Below are 20,957 nucleotides of genomic sequence, written 5' to 3'. Positions count from 1 at the left end.
TTAATCTTGTATCCTGCAACCTTGCTATAATCACTTACTAGTTCCAGGGTTTTGTTTCATTGTTTTTTTTTTTTTTTTTACATCAATGATCATGTCATCTGTGAACAGAGAGAGTTTTATTTCTTCTTTCCCAGTCTATATACCTTTTGTTTCCTTTCTTGCCTTACTGCATTAGTAAGGACTTCTAGCACAATGTTAAGAAGGAGCAGTGAGAGGGGACATCCTTTTCTTGTACCTGATCTTAGTTGGAAAGGTTGGAGTCTCTCAGTATTAAGCAGGATGTTAGCTGTAGGATTTTTTAAAAAGTATTTTATTTATTTATTTATTTGAGAGAGAGAGTGAGTGAGCAGGGGCCATGGAGGGACAGAAGAAGAGGGAGCAGCTGACTCCCCACTGAGCAGGGAGCCCACCCTGGGACTCAATCCCAGCACCCCAGGAGCATGACCTGAGCCAAAGGCAGATGGTTAACCAACTGAACCACCCAGGTGCCCTTGCTGTAAGATTTTTGTAGACAGTCTTTATCAAGTTGAGAGACTTTTCCTTTATTCCTAGTTTTACCGAGAGATTTTATCATGGACATTGCATTTTGTGCAATGCTTTCTCTCCATCTTTTGATATGATCATGTGATATTTCTTTTTCAGTGTGTTGATATAATAGATTCCATTAATTGATTTTTAAATACTTGACTAGCCTTGCATACCTGGGATAAATCCCTCTTGGTCATGGTGTATAATTCTTTTTATACTCTTTTTGGATTCAATTTGCTAATCTTCAGTTTGTTGAGGATTTTTGCAACTGTGTTTGTGGGAAATATTGGTATGTAGTTTTCTTACAATGTCTTTATCTGGTTTTGGTATTAGAGCAACCCTGGCCTTATGGAATGAGTTAGGAAGTATTCCCTGTGCTTCTGTCTTCTGAAAGAGATTGCAGAGACTTGGTATAATTTCTTCCTTAAATTGATAGAAATTACCAGTCAACCCATTTGAGCCTAGAGCTTTCTGTTTTGAAAGGTTTTTAATTATTGATTCAATTCCTTTAATAGATATAGTCCTATTTAGATTATCTATTTCTTCTTGCATGAGTTTTGGCCCATTGTGTCTTTCAAGGAATTGGTCCATTTTATCTAGATTATCACATTTGTGGGCAAAGCTATTGTCCTTCCATTTAAAAAGAATGTAATATGCCCTCCACTTCTTAGATAAATGGTAGCAAATTATACAACTTTTCCCCTTCCTGGTTCCATCTTAGTAACATTTACAACTTGTCTGGTAGAATAGTGTGTTTATTTGAACCATGATGACACAAACTTTATGACCCAGTTCAGTCTGGATAACTACCTCATAGTATCAAGTTGTTTCATAGCTTTATTATAGCATAAAGGATTTTTCATGTATTTAATTTAGCCAATTTTGGATCTAGATATAGTCTCTGAGGATAGAAACCAGGTCCATTTAACTCATTGAGTAAAATTTTAAACTCCACTTGTTTGGGGGCATTTTATGAGATTTGGGCCTAGTTTTAGGCAAGAGTAGAGAGGAAAGTAGAAAGATAGGTACCCCATAAATGATATAGATTTCTACTGATGATTTTTTTGAGAAGTATTTTTATTTTACATGTTTCACAGTTATGCGTGCATTTTTCTTTTCTTTTTTCTTTTTTGCAGTCACAGGATTTGATCTGTGGGGCGCAGTAGTTGCAACAGGGGTGGTCTGCACATTCTACTGCACGCTGGTATGACAAGAACATTACTTCTTTCACTCACCCACTTGTTTTGCAAAATTGCAAATTCCAATAGTTGTATTCTACAAGCTGGGTTTCATACATGCTCTCCCTCTCCTGCCTCTCAACTTTACATTGATCATAACTGAAACTTTTGTCTTTTATTTGAACCATTGCAGTGGTCCTGAGTCTTGTCTCCTAATTCAGCCTTACTGTTGCTAAATTACTATAGTTGTGTTCATATTGTTCCTCAGCTTAGAAACCCGAGATAGGGATCCCTGGGTGGCGCAGCGGTTTGGCGCCTGCCTTTGGCCCAGGGCGCGATCCTGGAGACCCGCGATCGAATCCCACATTGGGCTCCCGGTGCATGGGGCCTGCTTCTCCCTCTGCCTGTGTTTCTGCCTCTCTCTCTCTCTCTCTCTCTCTGTGACTATCATAAAAAAAAAAAAAAAAGAAACCCAAGATAACTTTCCATAGCCTATAGGCAGGAATCATAGTAGAAATATATCACAACCAGATAGTATGGACACTGATTTTGGATGCTAGTCCCTAAGCAGTGGTGCAACTCTATGGCATATCTGATATACTAAGTCTTATGACTCTAGTTGCTGGATGTTTTAGAAGATGGGGATCTCAGGGAGGGAATAGTTCAGCCAAGGGCATAGGGACTGGAGGGAGACACTTGGGAAGTTTTTGGCAGTGGCTAGTACAAAACAATTTTAGTATTTCAAAAACTGGTATGACTTTCTATTTGCATACTTGATTGCATATCAGCCCTGCCTGTAAGATAAAATCTATGATATTGCCATCTGCAATTTGACTCTGAATTTTCTTCCCAGCAATATCCCTATACCATTTCACTCTGCTTCAAAATATTTATCTGGCCACACTCAACATGTCATGTACTTGGACTTATTTATACTTTTGCCCATGCTACTTTATCTTCTGGGATGAGCTTCATCTTTGCCTCTGCTTCTGTCTGAAGCCTTGGCTTAAATCACACTTTCTTTTGAAGGTTCTCCCAACCTTACTATCTACCACCTTAAGTGTATTCCTTGGCCAAGATCTATGTTTTCATTATTTTTGTCCAGCATAGTATATAAGCATGTAGATGATTAATAATGTCTGATACAAGCATTAATCCTAATATACTTTTCCCTCAAAGGGTGGTCTTAAAGCAGTTATCTGGACAGATGTTTTTCAAGTAGGGATCATGGTGGCTGGATTTGCATCTGTGATTATACAGGCTACGGTGATTCAAGGTGGGATCAGCACTATTCTAAATGATTCCTATAATGGTGGAAGATTAAACTTCTGGAAGTAAGTTGCTGTTTACCTTCTGGTCAATAGAACACACCTTTTATTTTTTTATTTTTCTGTAAAAATAATCTCATTGTTGAAATAGTAAATTTACATCAGAACACAAATAGATGGCTAAGAATGTGGTACAAAAAATTGAAGCTGACAAGTTAATGTGTAAAGGGTTTCCATAAGGTCTTTAACAGGTTAAAACAGTCAGATAGTTAGTTACCTGGTACTTAGGATGGTGCTTTCTCCTAAGAAAGGATTGATAGTGAAGGAGTGTTTTTCTTCCAAACATTAAAATCTGGAACTGGTCAAAGGGTAGAATAGAGTAATTCAGGAAGAGATAGTGTAGAAATAAGAAAAGAAACCTCTTAAGAGAAAAACACTAGAAGACCCTGTCATTTTGACAGCTTTTTGTTTCAAGCAGCATAGAGAATTTTTCTATTGATATTGCCCTGGCAATATATGGTATATTATTATTACATTTCATAACTGTATATGTGTATGAATATTTTATAATATTATATGTTATTTCTAGAGAATTGACTAGGGAGTTATGACTAATGTCTCAAGTCAGTATATTGTATGATTTAACATATCTTAAACAGCTACGTAGGCTTCTTAGAGAAAGACCAATAGCCCAGATATTTCATCACAAATATACCACACAACTTAAAAGAATATTTAAAACAACTTCCACTGTGGATCAGTAATATCATTCTTGTTATGTTCAACATGAAGAGGAACTCATTTTTACATGGACTGGCTAATTTCGTCTTTAAGCAGCCCTACTTTGAGACAGGCAACCTGAAATCACTGGCAAGAAGAAAGAAAAAATACTTCTAACTTGGTAGCTCTTTTTGGTTTGGTGAAAATGGTGCTAATGGTTAAGAAGAGCCTTTCAGAGATTGGACAGGGACAACATGTTAACTTGCAGAAATATTTTGAATTATAATGAATTAATTTCAACTATTTCAGTAATCTTTTTTTTAACCTCAAGATTCAGATTCTAAGGAAGAGCACCCCAATTGTCCTAGCTTGGGCATAATTCCATTCCTCAATTGGGGAAGAGCAGGACACACAAGATTTTAAGAAAGCATGATTATAATGCCATGGTAATTTTAGAACATGAAAATCTTTAAACTGCATTAACTGAGTTCTTAAGCTTGAATATAAATTAGAAGTATGACTGTACAGGTGCTGGAAGAGAAATTATATATGCAAAATGTATCAATTTTATGTTCATTTCAGTACCATACCTATTGCTGTTATGCACTAAAGAATTTCTCTGTTGCTCTCTTTTTAGTTTCATGCTCTTCTCTGATTATAGCATAGCAGACTTGTTTTTTAAAATTATTTATTTATTTAGTAGAGTTGTTTAAATAACAATTTCTAAGGTCACAGAACAATTTTTATGAAAGCTCAGAATAATTAGAACATTCATTTTCCCTTAATCCCCTCCAGAGTTTCTAGTTCTCTGAAAGTATCCATTTTTATTTCATTGAACTTAAGTTAGGAATATTTCTGCATTTTTTATTGCTTAATGAATTTGTACATATTTACATCTGTATGCATATTTGTGTAGGTATACATTGCTTGCTTCCAAAAAATATTCTAGGAGAATTTTCTGTAGTTTTTTGCTGATATTTCAGGTTTGTTTTCTGTTTCTTTTCATTTAGTTTTGATCCTAATCCTTTGCAAAGACATACATTCTGGACAATTATTATAGGAGGGACCTTCACATGGACCAGCATCTATGGTGTCAACCAATCCCAAGTGCAGAGATATATTTCCTGTAAAAGCAGATTCCAGGCAAAAATGTAAGCCAAACTATGGTATGGAAATCATTAATAACTATCAGTTGTCTTTATTGAGACTCTTTGATTAGTCAAGCTTTGCTCAGATTTAAGTCTTTTGTATCATGAAATTCCAAGAAATAAATGAGATATTTAGTTATAAAAGGATCAAGTAAAACAAAGTGGTACTGTATATTTTAAATCAGATATTTGAAATATTTAAAGTAAATCTTATCAAATAAATAAGCATTCATTGTGTTATCTATTTGCATAAGGAATTATGGAGGATAAAATTTTTATAAATATATGCTCTTATTGTGAAGGAACTTAACATCTAATTAGGAAAATATATACAAGTATGCAAAAAGTGAAATAACAGTAGAAAGGCGTGACAGCTCCATGGAACAATATAACAACGGAAGAAATGGTCCAGGACAATATATTGCTAGATATGCTGGTATATTTTATTTTTAGACACAGTCATGGGTTTATAACTCTGATCTAATACTTGCTACTTGAGTGATATTGGTCAGGTTACTTAGTCTTCCTGAGTCTCAGTTTCTAAACTTATAAATGAGCATAAGAAATATACATCTCATGAGATGTATTGTAAACTGCTGTGCTTGGCACACACTTAGTAGGAGTCCAGTAAATGTGACCTCTAATCATAGGACTGAAGACAGAGAATGAGTGAGAGATTCCTGTCAACCTGGAAGATCCTGAATAATGACCATATGTGGTCAAGTGGAGAACAGTGGGAGAACATTCCAGATAGACATTGATTTGGACACAGCCCAGAGGTCAGAAGGATGACATGGTCAGGGAATTCTCAGGCCCATCTTGGTTTGAGCAAAGAGCTGGTTCTTTCTCTCAGATCAGTACAGTGACTACCACTCCCCATGGTGATATATAAAGCTGGCTGAGCCCACAGACATTTAGGAACTTAAAAATTACAAATAGATTAAGAATAACAGGGTGGTTGGAGTAGGACAAGGAATGGAAATTCTATTTCTATTCAAAGGAGAACATGAAAATATTGTGATATCACATGTCATAACTCAATATATTGAGAGTAATTAGTTTAGACATTTTCTGTCTTTGGAAAATTCTATAGTAAAAGATCTACACAAAAATCAGTACAGTAACTGGATATAAAATCCTTCAAAAGTGAGCTGAGGAGTTCTGGTATTTTAAGGAACTTTGAAGTAATGTAATTTATACATCCAGTAATCCACTGGACTTTAAATCCATACTAGAGCTGATGCCTCTCCCATATTAATTGTGCATGTGCTCTTCTGTTGTTTTTTTGAAACATGAAACTCAAGTGGTCTATTTTATAACTAAGAGACCAGCATTAGAGCTCCTGAACTGTCTTAATAAGAAGCAATTTCCCTTGGAATGGCCCTGAGCAGACTCCCCAAGCTGAGAGGAACCATTTTATCCTATTTCTTAACACCGGCTCCAGGGGAAGAATGAATCCCAGTCAAAAAGTTAAGACCTACTGACATTGATTGATTCGGGACTGTATCAGATGTTGTTGATAAGTCATCTATGTGAATGGCATTTAAGTCAAATAAAACTATATAGTAAAATATTAAACTCAAATATGAACAAGGGTGTTTGAGCAGGAAAGTGTCTGGGTATATTTTCTGATGATTTGGAGAAGAGCTGTAGTTATATGCTATTTTTAGACAATAGCAAAACATACAGTAAATTTAGTCAGTCAAGGGAAAAGGCTAGCAATCTGTTGTTTCGCACCTGTTGAAGGTGGGTTCTCTTGAAACAGACTCTGAGATGGAAGTTGGCATGCTAGAGTCTGTGAGGGAATCACTACCTGTGGAAGAAAGCAAAGAGAAGAAAGCAGGATTGGCCGTAGAAGTTGGATTGTAATGCCTTCTCAGTCAAGGCCTTAGGGGAAGCCGTGAAGCTAGGCTGGCCCCAGATTTGTCCCAGGTTAGGATGAGGAGACTGGTCCTTTAAAATTGTGAATCCAGTAGTCATTGGAGACAGGCACCTCAGGGAAGGAGGCATGACTTTGGAGGTTGTACCTCTCTTCAGCCTAGGGCAGCTTGTTACACTATCCCCTACAGCACCACTGGGGGGAAAATGTAGATACCTCAGCGAGAGCAATGTTTACTATTCAACTGACTATCAAGACATAGAACTCAATGCCATTAGCACTCGTAATATCAATAACTACCTTTTAACAAATATTATTACATGCCAAGCACCGGGCTATATGATACATACTATTTCATCTTATAACTTTGTGAGGTAGGCATTGTTGTCTCTAGGTGTAAACGAAGAAGTGGAAGATCAGAGAAAATAAATTACTTGTCCAGGGTCACATATAGTAGAACCAAGATTTATGTTCATATCTGACCCCAGTGCAGTTATACAAACCTTTACAATCTCCTGGAACACATGCCAGGTATTATGATGTTGAATATTTGGGAAGATACCTGTTCAAGGAATGCAGGGTTGCCTTTCATACTTATTAGATGATATTACAAACCACATTTAAACAACTTTGATGAGTTGCTACGTAGATGCTAACAATGTTTAGCAGTTTATAACTGCATTACTTTTAATTTTTTATTTTTTTTTATAACTGCATTACTTTTAAAAGGAAAATGAGTAATAGTTACTGCTCTGGTGACCCTTAAAAATCTTTATTTCATGACATGAAGCCCTGAAGTAGCATAACTGGATACCATTATGCAGCTGATAATGTTCATGGAACTCTGACCAGGAGGATACATTTATTCAATAGAGAACCCCCCCATCTATTCCAAGTATTTCCAAATACCTTGTTGACTGACAGCAAAGGCAGAAGGTTAGGCTAGAATAAAATAGATAGCATTTTTTGATAACCAAAAGATAATGTGCATTTGTTGAGTAATCATGAAAATCTCTCCTGTTTATGTAACAAGTTTCCTAATCTTTGGGATGGAAATTTCAATTGTCATTTGCTGGTTTGTTTTCATTTCCTTAGGTCTCTCTACATCAATCTTCTGGGACTCTGGGCAATTCTCATCTGCTCGGTGTTATGTGGGCTTGCCCTATATTCCAGGTACCATGACTGTGATCCTTGGACATCCAACAAAGTATCTGCACCAGACCAGGTTCAGTACCCTGTTTTACTTACATGTACATTAATGATATCCAGAAAGCTTATAATTGGCAGGACAGAGTCTTACTATTTTTGTAGAGAAACAGCAAATGAGTACAATATCATCACATTTAAATTTCTAGAAAGCATTTGGCAAAAATTTATTTTAGCAGGCATAGCAGGAATGAAGAATGCTGTATCCAAGATTAAAAGATTTAAATACCTGGAAAATTTCAAGCCTAGTGTTAAATAGAACTAGGTCAAGGCTGGGAGTAGAAATGTAAACACAGTTAAAGAAAAAAACCAAGCAAACACAAACCATGATAGTGTAAAACATTGTGTGTGTATTCTTAGATCACTTATTCATCAACGTTTTACCTTCCAGTTTTTAAATGATAGAGAAACAGATCTAATGAATGAACATTTATTGAGTATTAAGTATGAGATGAAATTCTGTGCCCAGAGCTTTGCATGATTTATCTCTTCTAGTTCTCATAAATAGTAGTTCTAATTTTAGGCATTAGGAAATGAGTAACTCACAGAGAGGTTATATTACTTGGCCAAGGTCACATAGCTGATAAATAAGAATAGTTGCAAGTACTCATCGTACTATTATAAATGCTTTATTTAAATTTCAACTTTGAACCCATAGTGCTATACTTTGAGGTAGGTGCCATGATTATCTCCCTTTCAAAGATGAGGAAACTTAAGTCATAGACAAGTTATATAATAGCCAGTAAACCTGGAACCAGATTTCAAGCCCAGGCAGGCTGCAGCCAGAGTCCTAACTTTAAACTCTATGCCTTATACCACCTTCCCAGAAAGTGTAGCTAGAATTCAAACCTAGGACTGCTGGACTTTGAAGCTTGAATTCCTTTTCTCAGAGTTCTTGCCAACATTATTTTCGGAGACGTTCTTCTAAATCAAGAGCCCAGGAGCCTCGTTAGATTGAAGATAGACTGGATTTTATGTTGATATAAATGCATCACATACTACTAGAAAAATGCAACTTTGTGTAATTGGAAAATTAGAGCCTTCTTGAGCTGTTCATCTGCACCCTATATTCACATGTATCCCTCTGTTCATAAATGGATCTTTCCCATTTGCTCAGATAATCTAAGAATCATGTTTGCTTTTCCCTTATATTCTCTCTTTCTGTGATTTTTGTCAATCTCCTTTTATTTGTATTTTATATCACGAAGACAATAAGGATGTTAAAAATGTTTCTCATGTATCCTCTCCTATCCTTGGATAACAACAACAAAAAATGTCTTACAAATTCCTACCCTTGAGACTCCTTGTCATAGACTGCATTCAGGATGTTTTTCATGCATGCACCTTTAAAGAGCCTGTGCTAATTTTTTTTTTTTAAAGGAATGCAGTTTCCTCCTACTTGGATGTTTCCAGTATTGTGTTAATTGTTGAGGAGCTAATTCAGTTAACATTTCCCTGGGGATACAATGGACATAAGGCACACTCTGTAGAAAGTCAGGTCAAAATCATAACCTGAGCAGAGCAAAGATACAGTTCTATGACACTCTGCTGGAGCTCACCCTGAGGAAGCAAGATTAATGTCTAGATATAATTTTACTATTTTTCCATCAGTCTCACCTGGCTGATTCTGTCCCCGAGGGGGCCATTCAGAATATGAAATATCACACCAAAGACTTTTGAGAAAGTTGATGTTAGGGTAGAGGATTTTAGATCTCATTATAACAATGACAATGGAAACTTGACTTTTGCTTATGTGTGGAATATTGTTAAGATATCTTGGGGAAATTGGGTCTTGATTTCATATACAGATAAGTGCTGTTCTTTCCGAGACTAAAAAAAATTAGTAAGCTTTGGATAAAGTGGAGACATTCTTAAAATGACACAGACCCTTGTAGCAGTGGACGGTGTTCTTTCATGTCCCATAACAAACTATTGTCAAATGAAATCAGAAAAGGCTGTTAAGATAGGACGTGACATCCACTCTGTACAATCAGAGACAGAATCAAGAATGTTTCAGTGCAAGTGAGGGGGGACCTCCTTCTAGAAAATTATCCTCTTAGGAACCTTTTGATTTAAAAAAAGCAGTTTTGTCAAAGACTGTCATGTAACATAGTACTGGAGTACTACACCTTCCCTTCCTTATTTAATATTTATTTTAAAGTAATTTATCAAAAATTAAGTTGATATCATGAACTTTTTAAAAAGAAGCAACTTCCTGAGGTTACTCCACTTGTCACTATGTCTCATACTGTATATGGCTATAATTACACTTTCAATCCTGAGTAGTGATTGAAGTTCTCAAAGATATCTTTGAGTCATCAAGTAAAGTTAAATGAATGCTGCTTACTTAAGCATAGAGATATGTAAAACATTTCCTTTAAAGTGATTTATTACTCTGAAGAATGAGAATAGCTACCTTTTATCAAGCATTTACTGTATTCCATGTACTATACTAAGAACTTTACATAGGTTATGTAATTTAACTTTTATAGCAAGTCTATGAGGTTAGTATTATTACCCCTATTTTACAGATGAGGAAACTGAGTCTTAGACAAGTAACAAAATCCATTTCTGTCTGAACTCAGAACCCATATCCTTAACTACTGTGCCATTCTTTCAAGAGTTAACACCAAAAGAGTTTACTTTTTCATATTTGGAAATTTCAATTATGTGGAATAGGTTCCTTTAATTCTTGATGAACACAAGATAAATGAGGCATTGGTTCATTTTATTTGATAGCAAATAGCACTTAGGAGTAAATTTTGGAATTTTTCAGCTCATGCCTTATTTGGTACTGGACATCTTGCAAGATTTTCCAGGACTTCCTGGACTTTTTGTGGCCTGTGCTTACAGCGGGACGTTAAGGTATGAACTATGACTCTAACAACACATGGTTTCCCCATTGGGATCTTTCTTTTGTTACTGGATATTTTGGGAGATAAAGCTGAATTCTGGACATGAGCACAAATGCCCCAACTTGGGTAATCTACTCCATGTATCCTTTCTGTTGGTCTCACTCTTATCCCTATGGACTGCCAATCTATTATCCTCAGTCTCCACTTTTAACTTGGTCTCTACTGTCTAATACATCATCACATACTCTGTAGAGTCACCATAATAATGATCAGTTGATGGTAGTTTTCACTGGTCATCAAAAATTGGTGCCTATAATCTTGGTTTGAAATGTATGTATAGCTGAAGCATGGTCAAATGGAAAATTAGAATGAAAACCTCCTATTACATGCTGAATAATATACACTGTTCAAAAAATCTTGTTCTGTATTTGAACTTATTCATTGTACTTTCTTCCAGTGTTTGTGTCAGGGAATTCTTATTATTAACCATGTACAGCATATGTGTCTGAGGATCCAGGAAATTAATATTATTGATATTTATGACATAGATTTGTGAAAATTTATGACAGTCCTTTCTATACACAAAGAAAAATATATTTTAAAGTATATAGTAGTACTATACTACTATTATATAGTAGTACTATGTGGTCTGTGTGGATTCTTTCTATAGAAGCTGAGGATTTATTGCAAAGTGGAACCAATATAATATTGTTCTTTTTTGCCTATGGATCTTGCCTGAATCATTCTTGGATGATAACAGCTTCCAGAAAGAGGATGTTGTGATCATCAAAAATACGGCAGAAATCTGGTTATATTTCAGAAATGATAGTTTGTTCCCCCTGTCTTATTCCTATATAAAGTATTATTAAAGTTAAAATATAAATCAAGGGCGCCTGGTTGGCTCACTTGGCATGGGACTCCCTGCCCAGCTCAAACTCTCCCTCTCCCTATTCTCTGTCCTCCCACTCCTCCCTGCTTGTGCTCTCATAAATAAATAAATAAATAAATAAATAAATAAATAAATAAATAAATAAATAAAATATTTTTAAAATAAAGTATTATATTTTATTATAAATATATATAATATATATAAAATCTCATAAATCAATTTTTCTCTTACAGCACAGTGTCCTCCAGTATTAATGCCTTAGCAGCAGTAACTGTGGAAGATCTAATTAAACCTCACTTCAGATCACTCTCAGAAAGGTCTCTCTCTTGGATTTCCCAGGGAATGAGTGAGTTTCCATTTCCACAATTCTATTTTGCCTCCAGGAGATGATTTTTAGAAATACCTGAAATTCTTTTCCATGGAAGATACAGAGTTAGAACTTCCAAGTATAAATGTATATATACATATGCATACCTCTGACTAAATGTAGTCATGCCATATTTGCAATCAAGATTTGAGGGACACTTCAAGCAATTAATTGTCAGGGGATCACAAGGAACAATTTCTAAGGTCCTTATATGGCTGTCCTTTTCTCACTTCTTCCTATCCCAAATTCTTAGCCACAGAAAATTATTCAACCTTTTTCCTTTTCAAACTTTAGCCAAGGGTTTTAAGAAATACCCTTAGTTTGGAGCCAAGAGCCACACTTCTTCCTTATTACCTAAGAGGGCACTATCAGTTTAAAGTACATATATTTTCCATGTGTATGAATTGAAGATAAAGAAATAGTGTTCTGCTTTTTCACTTGATTATCTATTCGGTCTGTACATGTAGACTGACCTGGAGATAGTAATTTAAATTGTACAAGGAACTTCTATCGATAGATTGTAGGACCTTATTATGGGTTAAATATCAGTTGAATGGAAATATCAGTTTAAGACCTGAGTTCCCAGATGTCCCAAATGTAACAATCTGACTCAAAGAAATTTGTCTAGCATACTTCTTTCTTTATGTTTGACATTGTGATCATATGTGTTCTGGAATGAATGACTAACAGACTTGTTTTTTAAAAAGAATGTTTAACCTCAATCCAGTAACACTAATAGGCTGTCAAAGAAATAGTAAACAATATTCTATTTTGAGCCATAATTCTTTATGTAATTGTCTCGACTATAGCCTGGAATAAATACTTAATTTATATTCTTCAGTGTCCTTTAAATTTAAATAACATTGCATTGTTTTATTATGCACCCAATTTTAATCCTGGAGCATAATTTCAGAATGATACAATGTTTCCTGAAGAGTATTTAGATTGATTTATTATAGGATTATTGAAGCTGTATGATTTTAAATAGAAGCTTTTGAAGCCAGACAGACCCAATCTTGCTTTACCAATTTACTAGCTTCAAGTAAACCCAATAACCCAATACGGCTTGAATTTTTTGTATGAAAGATGGAACAAAAAATATTCATCTTGTGGGTACTATGAGGTTTAGAGATGATGAATATAAAATAAGAGGTACTAACTGATGCTCAAGGAAGGATGTTGATAATAATAACAAATCAATTCTACTAGTATAGATGAGGTGTTCATTTACTTTGAAGGGTTATATATAAGTCATTGTCTTGAGGTATATATAGTAAGAACGTCATAGAGAATAACATGGCAAAAATAATTTGAATGTGTTTCCACTAACTTTGAATACCAAAACCCCACAGTGGTGACTAGTCATGAGCTATCAGAGAAGAATCAAGCTAAATATGTTAGAAATACTATTGACATTAGGATTTGGAGGCACAAAAAAATCATTGCGACATGAGCTCTTTGTAAAAACTTAATGCAAAATTTTCTTTCAGGTGCAATAAGGGTATTTACCCAATATATTTAACAAATTTGTGAGTGATAGTGTAAATAAGATAGATGTAAGGATGCACTAACTTTATGATGAGCAAAGTTATCAATTCTTTTTTGTGTGTGTTTTGATTTTGATGTGTGGGAAATTATATTGACAGATTTCAGGTGATTTGTGCTGAATGGAAATATTCAAAAATAAAAACCTGGAGGCGTGTGTGTAAGTTTTCCTATAATTTTAAAAGTAAAACATGTGTTTGGTGAAAATCTAGAAAATACTGAAAGCCAAAAGAGAAAAAAAATCCCATATTTCATAATCTAATCAGTAGTGGTGGCTTGAGAATTTCTATAAAGGTTGGGGAAACAATTTGGTAGGATGGGTAATATATTTGATACCATCTTTCTTTGTATTTAAGGAAAGGCTTAGAGATATTGATGGAGACAACAAGAGGGCTAGAGGTCTTAAACCACCCATTGGTATGGATTGTCACTTCCCAGAATAAATGAACACTTCAAATCAGAGGATGCTAATTTCTGATGTTTATTACTCCTTCCCCTCCCCCATCATGCCATACAGAGCAGAGCTGGATTGTGTCCTGTTTCTGGCAAACTGAAAACAGAGACCTGAGCCTTCCTTTATAAACAAATGTTTATGGAGGATTAGATTAATAACACAATAGTTCTTAGCTTTTAAGTCCCTATAGTTAATGCTAGGGATTTCTTTTTACTTATATAACCTGATGTCATTAATCCTAGGTCACAATATCAGAATTTTCTTTCCTACTTGCACACTGCTGATCCTGTAGGAAAACACCTCTTCCTTTTTTTTTTTTTTTGGCTAACTTGATGTATGTGGTCATTTTTCACCACAATCATATTAATTACTTTGAATCAAAGGTGGGGTAACTTATTCTGCTGAGAACTGTAATCCTCTGGGTCTGAATTTTACACTGGCTCTTATATCATCCATCTAGGTGTGCTGTTTGGAGTTCTGTGCATAGGAATGGCTGCACTGGCATCACTAATGGGAGCTTTGCTGCAGGTAAGAGCTGCTTCTTCAAGGTTTGAGTTATAAAAACTGAATTCTCCTTTTTTAAAAAAAATATTGGTATGACCGTCCTTCCAGTCTTCTCTATTCATCTGTACATAGCCATATCAAAGAACAGAGTTGACTAAATTCTTTAAAATTAAGCTTTCTATTTTGGTATAATTGTAGATGTATATGCAATTTAAAGAAATAATACAGAAAGATCCCATATACCCTTTACCTAGTTTTCCTCAATGGCATGAACTTATATTGATTTTTTTCCCTCTTTCCTTATGGATGTTCAGTTTCCTTATGGAAAATTTTCCATTGAAAAAAGACAACACCTATATAAAAGAATCAGTTAGGTAGGGTTTCTGGGTGGCTCAGTAATTTGGGCACCTGACTTTATTTTATCTCAGGTCATGATCTCAGGGTCAGGGGTTGACCCTGCTCAGCTCAGAGTCTGCTTGCCCCTTTCCCTCTGTTCCTCCCCCTGCTCTCTCTCTCTCTCTCATACACACACACACACTCTCTCTCTCTCTCAAATAAATAAAATATTTTAAAAAATCAGTTAGGCATATTTGTCTGAGCTTATTTCTGGTTTTTCTATTCTTTTCTATTAATCTTTGTGTCTGTCCCTCTGCCAGTACTAGGTGGTCTTGATTTTTGTAGCTTTATCATAAGTCTAGAATCATGTACACTAACTCCTTCTACTGTATTTTTATTTTTCAAAATTGTTTTAGTTATTCCAGTTCCTTTGCCTTTCCATCTAAAGTTTAGAACGATAAACCATTAGCCACCCTTACTAAAAATAAAAGAGAAAGGACTCAAATTAATAAAATCACAAATGGAGGAGGAGAGTTTAGGACACCAGTAGGCCATAAACTTTTTAGATGGTAATTTGAAACCAAAGTTTGAAAACTATATTTTAAGGGATGGGCTTTGCCCTTTTTTTTTTTTTAATCTATTTTTTATTGGTGTTCAATTTACTAACATACAGAATAACCCCCAGTGCCCGTCACCCATTCACTCCCACCCCCCGCCCTCCTCCCCTTCCAACACCCCTAGTTCGTTTCCCAGAGTTAGCAGTCTTTACGTTCTGTCTCCCTTTCTGATATTTCCCACACATTTCTTCCCCCTTCCCTTCTTTTCCCTTTCACTATTATTTATATTCCCCAAATGAATGAGAACATATAATGTTTGTCCTTCTCCGACTGACTTACTTCACTCAGCATAATACCCTCCAGTTCCATCCACGTTGAAGCAAATGGTGGGTATTTGTCATTTCTAATAGCTGAGTAATATTCCATTGTATACATAAACCACATCTTCTTTATCCATTCATCTTTTGTTGGACACCGAGGCTCCTTCCACAGTTTGGCTATCGTGGCCATTGCTGCTATAAACATCGGGGTGCAGGTGTCCCGGCGTTTCACTGCATCTGTATCTTTGAGTAAATCCCCAGCAGTGCAATTGCTGGGTCGTAGGGCAGGTCTATTTTTAACTGTTTGAGGAACCTCCACACAGTTTTCCAGAGTGGCTGCACCAGTTCACATTCCCACCAACAGTGTATGAGGGTTCCCTTTTCTCCACATCCTCTCCAACATTTGTTGTTTCCTGCCTTGTTAATTTTCCCCATTCTCACTGGTGTGAGGTGGTATCTCATTGTGGTTTTGATTTGTATTTCCCTGATGGCAAGTGATGCAGAGCATTTTCTCTTTTTTTTTTATTTATTTTTTTATTTTTTTATTGGTGTTCAATTTACTAACATACAGAATAACACCCAGTGCCCGTCACCCATTCACTCCCACCCCCCGCCCTCCTCCCCTTCTACCACCCCTAGTTCGTTTCCCAGAGTTAGCAGTCTTTACGTTCTGTCTCCCTTTCTGATATTTCCCACACATTTCTTCCCCCTTCCCTTCTTTTCCCTTTCACTATTATTTATATTCCCCAAATGAATGAGAACATATAATGTTTGTCCTTCTCCGACTGACTTACTTCACTCAGCATAATACCCTCCAGTTCCATCCACGTTGAAGCAAATGGTGGGTATTTGTCATTTCTAATAGCTGAGTAATATTCCATTGTATACATAAACCACATCTTCTTTATCCATTCATCTTTCGTTGGACACCGAGGCTCCTTCCACAGTTTGGCTATCGTGGCCATTGCTGCTATAAACATCGGGGTGCAGGTGTCCCGGCGTTTCACTGCATCTGTATCTTTGAGTAAATCCCCAGCAGTGCAATTGCTGGGTCGTAGGGCAGGTCTATTTTTAACTGTTTGAGGAACCTCCACACAGTTTTCCAGAGTGGCTGCACCAGTTCACATTCCCACCAACAGTGTATGAGGGTTCCCTTTTCTCCACATCCTCTCCAACATTTGTTGTTTCCTGCCTTGTTAATTTTCCCCATTCTCACTGGTGTGAGGTGGTATCTCATTGTGGTTTTTATTTGTATTTCCCTGATGGCAAGTGATGCAGAGCATTTTCTCATGTGCATGTTGTCCTAAGCTCTCCTCCTCCATAATAATGGTGAGGTCTTTTTTAATTGATATTAGGCTAAATCACAAGCCATGCCTCTGACCATGAAAGGAATTTGTAAACATAATATGGAAAGCATTATTTCTAAGGGGCTCCAGAGTGACTGACAGGCTTTCAATAGTAATTCTATAACAGAAATACATCAGAAAATCATTTGACATGACAAGAAATTAAATTATTTCATGACATTCTCCACTCCATATTATCTCTTTTCCTCCTTCATATTTAAACATAAATGCATTAATGTTTCTCAGATAATATCTTATGTAGGGTAATTTAATTAATTCTCCTTTAGTGTACATGTGTATTGTGTCCTAATAAATGTAAAGAGTAGTGATCAGATATTCTTCAAGTAAGAATTTTATTATTCTCATTGTAGTTTGGATAACTTAAAACAATGCTGTTGACTTAGAATAAGTTATTTTTTTAAGTTAAGAAAACTTATTGCTACCAATCACACTCATTCAATAAATATCTGTTAGGTGCCTATTGCATATAGACATTATGCTACCTCCAGGGAACCTTTCTAGAAGCCAAGAGTTTACTTGGGGGTGAAACTGTCTAACAATGGTATAGCTTCTAAAAGATCCTTATCCAGGTCAATCAAATAATGACACAAACTCTTGAGTACTGCACAAATTAAAATCAACAAAAATAAAATGTTAGAAAAAAGTGAAAAAAAAATCACAAATGAAAAAGGAGAGATCACTACCAATACCAAGGAAATACAAACGATTTTTAAAACTTATTATGAGCAGCTATACACCAATAAATTAGGAAATCTAGAAGAAATGGATGCATTTCTGGAAAACCAAACTACCAAAACTGGAACAGGAAGAAATAGAAAACCTTAACAGACCAATAACCAGGGAGGAAATTGAAGCAGTCATCAAAAGTCATCTTGAGAGACTTTTGTGTCTCTCAAGACACAAAAGTCCAGGGCCAGATGGCTTCCCAGGGGGAATTCTATCAAACATTTAAAGAAGAAACAATACCTATTCTACTAAAGCTGTTCGGAAAGATAGAAAGAGATGGAATACTTCCAAACTCGTTCTATGAGGCCAGCATCACCTTAATTCCAAAACCAAAGACCCCACCAAAAAGAATTATGGACCAATATCCCTGATGAACATGGATGCAAAGATTCTCAGCAAGATACTAGCCAAAAGGATCCAACAGTACATTAAGATTATTCACTATGACCAAGTGGGATTTATCCCTGGGATGCAAGGCTGGTTCAACACTCATAAAACAATCAATGTGATTGATCATATCAACAAGAGAAAAAACAAGAACCATATGATCCTCTCAATAGGTGTAGAAAAAGCATTTGACAAAATATAGCATCCATTCCTGATCAAAACTCTTCAGAGTAGGGGTAAAGGGAACATTCTTCAGCATCTTAAAAGCCGTCTACAAAAATCCCACAGCAAATCTCAGTCTCAATGCAGAAACACTGGGAACCTTTCCCCTAAGATCAGGAACAAGACAGGGATGTCCACTCTCACCACTGCTATTCAACATAGTACTGGAAGTCCTGGCCTCAGCAATCAGACAACAAAAAGACATTAAAGGCATTCAAATTGGCAAAGAAGAAGTCAAACTCTCCCTCTTCGCAGATGACATGATACTGTACATAGAAAACCCCAAAGACTCCACGCCAAGATTGCTAGAACTCACACAGCAATTCGGCAGTGTGGCAGAATACAAAATCAATACCCAGAAATCAGTGGCATTTCTATACACTAACAATGAGACTGACGAAAGAGAAATTAAGGAGTCAATCCCATTTACAATTGCACCCAAAAGCATAAGATACCTAGGAATAAACCTAACCAAAGAGGTAAAGAATCTATACCCTAAAAACTACAGAACACTTCTGAAAGAAATTGAGGAAGACACAAAGAGATGGAAAAATATTCCATGCTCATGGATTGGAAGAATTAATATTGTGAAAATGTCAATGTTACCCAGGGTAATTTACACGTTTAATGCAATCCATATCAAAATACCATGGACTTTCTTCAGAGAGTTGGAACAAATCATCTTAAGATTTGTGTGGAATCAGAAAAGACCCCAAATAGCCAGGGGATTTTTTTTTAGCCACGGGAATATTAAAAAAGAAAACCATACCTGGGGGCATCACAATGCCAGCTTTCAGGTTGTACTACAAAGCTGTCATCATCAAGACAGTGCGATACTGGCACAAAAACAGACACATAGATCAATGGAACAGAATAGAGAATCCAGAAATGGACCCTCAACTCTATGGTCAACTAATATTCGACAAAGCAGGAAAAACTATCCACTGGAAGAAAGTCTTTTCAACGAATAATCTGTATTTCTAAAAAATGTTGCTTAGATTTTGATACAATTGCATTAAACCTATATATTAATTTGGGGGAGAACTGACATCTTTACTATGTTGAATCTTTGAATCCATAAATATAGTATATCTCTTCAGGTATTTAGGTCTCTGATTTTTCTCATATCCATTGTGTAATTTTCAGTATATAAGTTCTGTATATGTTTAGTGAGATTTATGCTTCACAATTAAAAAATTTAGGTTTTTAAAAAAGATTTATTTGAGAGAGAGCAAGCATGAATGGGGATAGAGGCAGAGGGAGAGAATCTCAAGCAAACTCCCCACTGAGTGTGGAACCCAGTGAGGGGCTGGATCCCACAACCCTTCAGAACATGACCTGAGCCAAAATCTTGAGTTGGATGTTTAACCAACTGAGCCCCCAGGGGCCCCATAATTTTTTAAAAGTTTTTATTCTAATCTATTTTTCTAAAAATTTTCTATTTTTAAAAGTTTTTATTCTATTTCCAGTATATTAAGTAACATATACAGTTTCAGAGATACAATTTAGTGATTCAACAATTCTGTACATCACCTGGTGCTCATCATGACAAGTTCACTCCTTCATCCCCATCCCCTGTTTAATCCATCCCCCAACCACCTCCCCTCTAGTAACCATCTGTTTGTTCTCTTTTGTTAAGAGTCTGTTTCTTGGTTCATCTCTCTTTCTCTCTCTCTCTTTTTTTTTACCTTTGCTCCTTTGTTTTGTTTCTTAAATTCCACATATGAGTAAAGTCATATGGTATTTGCCTTTCTCTGACCGACTTATTTCACATAGCATTATACTCTCATGCTCTATCCATGTAATTTAAATGGCAAGATTTCATTCTTTTTATGGTTGGCTACTATTCATATCTATTATATTGTGTTGTTTAATTTAGCCATTCTGATTGGTGTGAGGTGATATCTCCCTGTTGTTTTGGTTCACATTTCCCTGATGATGAGTGATGATGGGCATTTTTTAATGTGTCTGTTGGCTAGTATCTTCTTTGGAGAAGTGTTTGTTCATGTCTTCTGCCCATTTTTTATTGGGTTATTTGTTTTTTGGGTGTTGACTTTTATAATTTCTTTAAATATTTTGGATACAAACTCTTTATCAGATATGTCACTTGCAAAAATCTTCTCCCATTCAGTAAGTTGCCTTTTACTTTTGTGAATGGTTATCTTTACTGTGCAGAGGCTTTTTATTTTGATGTAGTCCCAATGGTTTATTTTTGCTTTTGTTTCCTCTGCCTCCAGGGACCTATCTAGAAAAAAGTTGCTGTGGGCCATGTCAGAGAAGTTACTGCCTGTTCTCTCCTAGGATTTTTATGGTTTAAGGTCTCACATTTAGGACTTTCATCTATTTGAATTTATTTTCTGTGTAGTATTAGAAAGTGGTCCAGTTTCATTCTTTTGCAAGCTGCTGACCAGTTTTCCTGACACCATTTGTTGAAGAGACTGTCTTTTTCCCATTAGATAATCTTTACTGCTTTGTTGAAGATTAATTGACCATTTTCTGTT

General features: G+C 35.8%; 1 protein-coding gene across 1 annotated transcript in view; it reads left to right on the top strand.

The window, feature by feature from the left end:
• Window positions 1–20,957, top strand: part of SLC5A8 (solute carrier family 5 member 8) — a 66,322-nt gene that overhangs the window by 11,304 nt on the left and 34,061 nt on the right. Inside the window, exons 4-10 of the mRNA XM_072773297.1 lie at window positions 1,665–1,732; window positions 2,886–3,040; window positions 4,705–4,845; window positions 7,817–7,946; window positions 10,704–10,792; window positions 11,905–12,017; window positions 14,498–14,565. Of these exons, the coding sequence (XP_072629398.1) occupies window positions 1,665–1,732; window positions 2,886–3,040; window positions 4,705–4,845; window positions 7,817–7,946; window positions 10,704–10,792; window positions 11,905–12,017; window positions 14,498–14,565 (764 nt within the window). The remainder of the gene's footprint in view (window positions 1–1,664; window positions 1,733–2,885; window positions 3,041–4,704; window positions 4,846–7,816; window positions 7,947–10,703; window positions 10,793–11,904; window positions 12,018–14,497; window positions 14,566–20,957) is intronic.

Source organism: Canis lupus, chromosome 13 (assembly GCF_048164855.1).
Source record: "Canis lupus baileyi chromosome 13, mCanLup2.hap1, whole genome shotgun sequence".
Classification (NCBI taxonomy): Eukaryota; Metazoa; Chordata; class Mammalia; order Carnivora; family Canidae; genus Canis; species Canis lupus.
The sequence above is the reverse complement of the archived record's forward strand: the minus strand, read 5'-3'. Positions and strand labels throughout refer to the sequence as shown.